Source organism: Primulina eburnea, chromosome 17 (assembly GCF_022965805.1).
Source record: "Primulina eburnea isolate SZY01 chromosome 17, ASM2296580v1, whole genome shotgun sequence".
Classification (NCBI taxonomy): Eukaryota; Viridiplantae; Streptophyta; class Magnoliopsida; order Lamiales; family Gesneriaceae; genus Primulina; species Primulina eburnea.
In genome coordinates this window covers 3,919,134-3,925,126 of record NC_133117.1, presented here as the reverse complement: position 1 = coordinate 3,925,126, position 5,993 = coordinate 3,919,134, and the positions used below count along the sequence as shown (strand labels likewise).

Below are 5,993 nucleotides of genomic sequence, written 5' to 3'. Positions count from 1 at the left end.
CTGTGGAAATCGAGCCGAACAAAAACGATTGGATGGGGATAATCTATCCGTTTTCTTTTCTGTATTATTTTATATTTATAATAATTATTTTTTGCCCCTATGTTATTATATTTCTCTTGTAAAATAATAAGTGTCAGAGCTAGAAAATCAATTATAGGGGTGAAAAATGGTTTTTTTAAAAAAAATAAAAATAATTATCAGAAATTATATATATATATATATATATATATATATATATATATATATATATATATATATATATTATTATTTTAATTATCATAGTTCTATTATTAACATAAAAATTAGAGCAGCCATCTCGAAAAGATCGACTCAACAATGTATACTTTGGATATTCATTATATTCAAAGATAAGTGTCATACAAATTTCAGATAAGATGCAGCAAGCCGTAGTTCTCATATACAAATACACTTTCTTGAATTTCCATTATCTGTACTGCTCTCCGGAGAATGGCTCCTTAACTGCACAAATTTCATCCTCCATGTCCATCAAACCGGCTCGTAAAACTTGATCTAGCTCGAAGTAACACGTAAAATTCTGTATTCAACTATTAATCATTTATCCAGTAGGTATTGAGAAAATACACCAACTGATGTTTTCTGCATATTTTTTTTACACCGTTCTTCTAACTAGAGAAACTTTACTGGTGTCGCCTCCCCATTCTTCGAAAACTACCAACAGATTCCCGCTCGACTTCAGCCAAGAACGTGGTATATGATACCTGTTATTTAAACTTAATCAGAAATATATGCAGCATGTTGATTTCTATAGCGTTTTCCGATCAAAATCAGTATAATGTCTCACCATCTTTGAGACGGCTGTCCACAACCACTTTGGCATTTCTTCTCTGTGAATGTGCCTGCATAATTACAGCCACCACAGTTGCCTTTTGCAATGTATCCAGGCCAGTGCCTTCCTAGGCTTACACCGTTTACCCATATCTCGCCTTTTCCCATTCCTAACATGTCTAAAGCCAAAGGGTCGTTCCCTTCTGGTGCGTTAAACGTGGTCTAGAAAGAACAAACCAAAAACATCAGTACATGTAAAGAAATTATGTTTTATCGCTTCTTGGAGTGATCAAATGTTTGCTTACCTTGTACCATGTCAGAGGTTGCTTTTGAACCAAGAGGGATTCCTCGTTCCATTCGACAGAAGAACTTCCACTAATGGTATCGAGGCTGAGTGACTCGCCTTTTAGACCGACCTATTTAAGTAGAATCAACAAACATTACTCCAAGAATCATGCCTAGAATATTTACTACTTAAAGCTTCTGTTTTCCATGATATTGAGTGAAAAGAAAAAGAAATGAACTTAAAAATGGAGAAGTAGCAAGAACAGAACGAACCTTGTACGACCATCTCTGCTTTGTTAAATCTCTTGTCCCTTCGTTTAAACCGTTTAGAATGACCGGACCAAGAACTCCAGTATTCCACGTTTCGTAATGAACACCAACATTCTGAGACGATTAAAAAATAACTGATGTGAAATTTTAATCATGGATTCGAGTATCATTTATGCAAAATAAGAATGGAATAGGAAAACTAACCGGCAGACCAACCGCGACACTAAGTAAAGAGATTTTGTTGATCCCAACTTTTAAATTCACATTCCTGCTGAACGTTAGTTTAGGTTGATCCAGGCTCCCGTACACAGTTCCTATCACCGAACAAGAAATTTTACAAAAATTTGTTGGACGCACAAGTAAGAAAATGCATATAGTACCTGATAATTGGCCGTTGATAAAAACGTGCAAGGCGTGGCCTGCTGACATGACCGTGAGAAGAGGCAACCGTCCATTCTTTAAGAAGGCTTCATCAGAAGCTATGTTAACTCTGTATTTATCACCAAGTTTTGCACAAAAACGTAAGAAAAGGAAAAATAGTTATAAATGGTACTATTTCCATAAAAACTTCGAACCAAAGATGCTAGTTATGTATATTGTAGATATACTTACTGAGCCAGGTACCACAGATAATCAGATGAATCTCTAGTGACATTTACTTGCTCCCAAAAACCTTTCATAGCGAGAGTGTCACTGTTATCAGCAGAAGGCGTCTCTTCATTGTAAGACTGCCAAGATAGTCCACCATTCACAGGTAACATCTTTGCATCTGAACCTTTGGAGCTTATCTGCAACCACACAATACAATCATTTTCTTTCGAAGAAACGACTGAGTTTTGGAACTACAAAACCAATCAATTGTTGTCACACAAAAAAAGTATAGCTAATGATAACCGTGTTACTTAAATCTTTAAATTGTACAGCTATTTAAATGTTACATTACATTCATTGTACAACACTGTCTAAGAGAAATAATGTCGATTTCTATTCGATTGAATTAGAAACGAGGCAAAAGCATAACAAAACACAAGGGCGAAGGAAAATCTCATTACTCTTGCAGTGTTGTAAACAGCAGTTTTGCAGTCCGGAAGAATGCTGATAGACCAAGGTGGCAAATCATATTGGGTATTTCCAAAAGTTAGTTTTGCAGAATATGTAGGGTCGTAGTTGGAAAGAAACGCAGAACAATCCCCGGATTTTGTTCTAAAGATATGAACCTAAAAATGTACCAAGGAGCAACATTAGTATACGGATATAATTTGCCGAATATAGTTTAGTTTCAGCCTCCACTATATATGCGCAGCTGAATCTAAAATAGTGTTCAATTTTACCTCTTGATTTTTACCAGGCCATGACACAGTTGGATATGATGAAACTAAAGCCGGCTCACATTGCTTAATTGCTTTATGTAAATCCCTCAAGTGCCCATATTTTGGCTCGTTGACAAGTCCTAATACATACGGGATAATTTCAAATTATATAGTATCTGTAACCTATGATATTTAAGAGTGACAATAAAATGCGATATATTAGCATAAGATTAGGCATTTTTTGGGTTTACCATATTCATCGATTGGAGCATCATAATCATAGCTGGTGGTAACAAAAAGGCCAGCTGCAGTTCGACCAAAGTTCGTCCCTCCATGATACTAAATCATAGAGATAAGATATAAATATGTAAGAAACATAATTCTTACACATTCAAGACTCAAAAAGCTTGTCTTCGCAAAGGACTGGAGGTTAAACTCACCATGTAATAATTGAAGTATGAACCATTGTTTTGGACAAACCTGGCTATCGAAAAAGCCAAGTCCTCAACTGGTCTGTGAGGAACCGCGCCACCATATTGTGCATACCTACAGAAAAATACATTGAAAAATATATATTTCATCAAAATAAGAAAATTTAGGATCAGAGTTTCTCACCAGCCTGTCCAGACTTCAGTCCACATTTTTGGTTTGTAAGGCCTGTTAGGACGGAAGCCTTCGCAATAGAAACCATTGCATGTATCTATCTGCAATACAACAAATTATCATTTTTCTTAACACGAAGTATAACAGCCCAACTATCTATTCCTATCAAAACTTCAAGAAATTGACTGATATTTTTAGGCATGTCTGAGCATATGAAAGGTTCAAAGCCAATAAACATAAAGACACGCGGGTCCCACATAACCGAATTGTGTCATGATCATGGATGTTATTATCAAGAACCAACATCAACTCATAACAGTAGAACAAATGTCCATAAAAAATGGAGAAAAGACGTGAAAGGCTCTCTTACAATGGGATCGGGGGCGGTTTCTTGTTTGCACATTATCCATGGAACACCTGTATTGAGTCCCACGGCCATTTTTGCAGCCCATGCTGTATAAGCTTTACCAGGAGCACCAATCTCCCACTCCACTGGTCCATACTCGTTTTCAATCTATAACATTTCAATATTAAAAAAAAAAATTAATGAAAAGAAATTAAAACACCACGACAAAAATCGAAAGCATCGACAAGCTAAGAGCATGATTGTTTCTACCTGCGACATAATTATTGGTCCTCCCTGAGGCTCAAACAAACTTTCCGACTTCATTAAGCTGACAATTTTTGTAACAAATCCTTGCATTGCCACCTTTATCATATTCAACCAATTAGTAAAACAATAACTGGTTATTTAAACGAATGATAAAAATTATCTTCATCTAAATTATTAAACCTTGAAAGGCTGATTATCCGTTCTGAAACGGATTCCTGGCACATATTTTAGCCAAACAGGAAATCCCCTGCATCAAAACAGGGGATGTAAATAGAGCATATAAAATAAAAAAATAACTCCCCCATCTTATACAAGTTCAACAAATTCAATATCCATTTGCATTGTAATATCCTAGAACCATGTTCAGTTCAAACCGTGAACCGAAACTGGAACCATCTCCTGAAAATCGAGACCAAGCGTCGCACTTTCATCTATAAAGCTTAAGCTCCAGTATGCATCGACAACTAAACTCATATAACAAAAACTTGCTGATAATTTTTTTTTATCTGTACAAATTAACTAAATCCTATTTTTATATTTTACCAAGAAAATGAAAGGATCTGTAGGAATATTTTGTAATATATATATATTTTAAAATATTTCATCTTAATTAGTTTACTAGTTTGATGATATCATACATACACTATTATTTGTCGATAGCTAAAATCTTAACTACGTATATGTAACATGATCAAACCGAAAACGAAACCGAAACCGAAACCGGATGTCTATATCATTTTGGTGAAAGAACATCAAAGCCCGTCGTGGACGGGCCCGACCTACGGGCTATGAGGCAAACCCTTTACTAGGAAGTGATCAAGAATCATATTTTTATCTAAATAATCCCAACATGGAATCATTATTTTCCAAAAAAAATCCAAACATAATTTAATACTAAAATTCTCATGATACCCAAAATTCCATTCTGCACAAACATAAGGTCCAATGCGAAGGTGAACGTATAGGCCGGCCTGCTGCACCAGTTTGATGAACTTGACAAGATCAAACCTCCCCTCGAAATTATACTGGACAAAACACAAAACAACAGATTGATTTACTCCAAGGAAACACTCATTTCTTCATGTAAATATGCTTAAAAAATAGAAGAAATACACAAAAATCAAAAGCATTTTTGGCCTTACATTTCCAGGAGATGGCTCATGCCCATTCCAAAACACGTAAGTCTGTATAACATCTAAACCTCCATCTTTGGCCTTCTGAATAAGATCAGGCCACATCTGTACAAAACAAACCAGCTCAAAATCAACAGCTAAAGACATTAAAGCTACAATTTTAGATGTTATTCAATAAGTTTTGCAATTTTTTTCGAATTTTTCGGTTGAGTTGGGCAATGCGGGTCACTTGGAAATTGGAATCCACCCAAATCAAGAAACTCATATATATAATTACACACACACATATATTAGAAATGGTACCTCCGCAGTGCTTCTTGGGTAATGAATAGAACCAGAAACGAGAATTCTTCTCTTCCCATTAATAATAAAGGCTTTATCATCATAAGAAACAGTGGCTGTTACTGAAGAACAAGCCAAAGAAAGCAAGAAAATATACACATAAATCTTGACTCTCGACATTATCCACATAGAACCCATTTCTCTCATTCAATCACAAAGCATAGTAAAAAAAATGGCCTTCTATTTCGTGTTTTTTTAAATCACCTTTTTGGTTCAAAATTTTCCCTCTTCAAACAGAAGAAACGAAGGAAAATATAAAAACGAAAACTTGCGTATCGTCCACCTCTGCTTTTTTGCTTCTTTCGAGAGTAATGATGCAGTTGTGACAACAACAATAATTTTAAAAAGAAGAGTTTTTTTTTTTTTTTGAAATCTAAAAAAAAGAGTTATTTGCATGAGAAAATGGGAAACATACAACTGCTTTTATAATCATATAAAGCATTAAAAAAAATCAACTGTTTCTGGGAAGGAGGGTCTGCTTAGCGTTTCTGACAAGGAATTTAGTCTCATCCATAGAGTAATAGGTATATTTTCACTTTCTTCTTCGTGACATAAAAGTTTCGGTGGCATAATGAAAGAAGAGTGAATCTTTTATAAAATTTGAGTTGAATTCTATATCATTTGTAAAGC

The 5,993-nt window shown here is 35.0% G+C and overlaps 1 protein-coding gene across 2 annotated transcripts; it reads right to left on the bottom strand.

Annotated features, from left to right (window-relative positions):
* Nucleotides 1-328: 328 nt before the first annotated feature.
* Nucleotides 329-5,735, bottom strand: LOC140818093 (beta-galactosidase-like). Of its 2 annotated transcripts, XM_073177936.1 has the most exons (18): nt 5,325-5,734; nt 5,031-5,126; nt 4,801-4,913; nt 4,069-4,135; nt 3,892-3,984; nt 3,646-3,789; nt 3,288-3,376; nt 3,113-3,218; nt 2,924-3,011; nt 2,694-2,812; nt 2,415-2,579; nt 1,975-2,150; nt 1,743-1,852; nt 1,567-1,676; nt 1,366-1,476; nt 1,113-1,223; nt 824-1,029; nt 329-740 (listed from the first exon to the last, which is right to left on the bottom strand). In XM_073177936.1, the coding sequence occupies exons 1-18, from the start codon at nt 5,508-5,510 to the stop codon at nt 632-634; spliced, it is 2,199 nt and encodes a 732-aa protein (XP_073034037.1). In that variant the 5' UTR covers nt 5,511-5,734; the 3' UTR covers nt 329-631. The 2 variants fall into 2 exon arrangements, with proteins under 2 accessions (XP_073034037.1, XP_073034036.1); XM_073177935.1 differs by having other exon boundaries at nt 1,567-1,852; nt 5,325-5,735.
* Nucleotides 5,736-5,993: the final 258 nt, after the last annotated feature.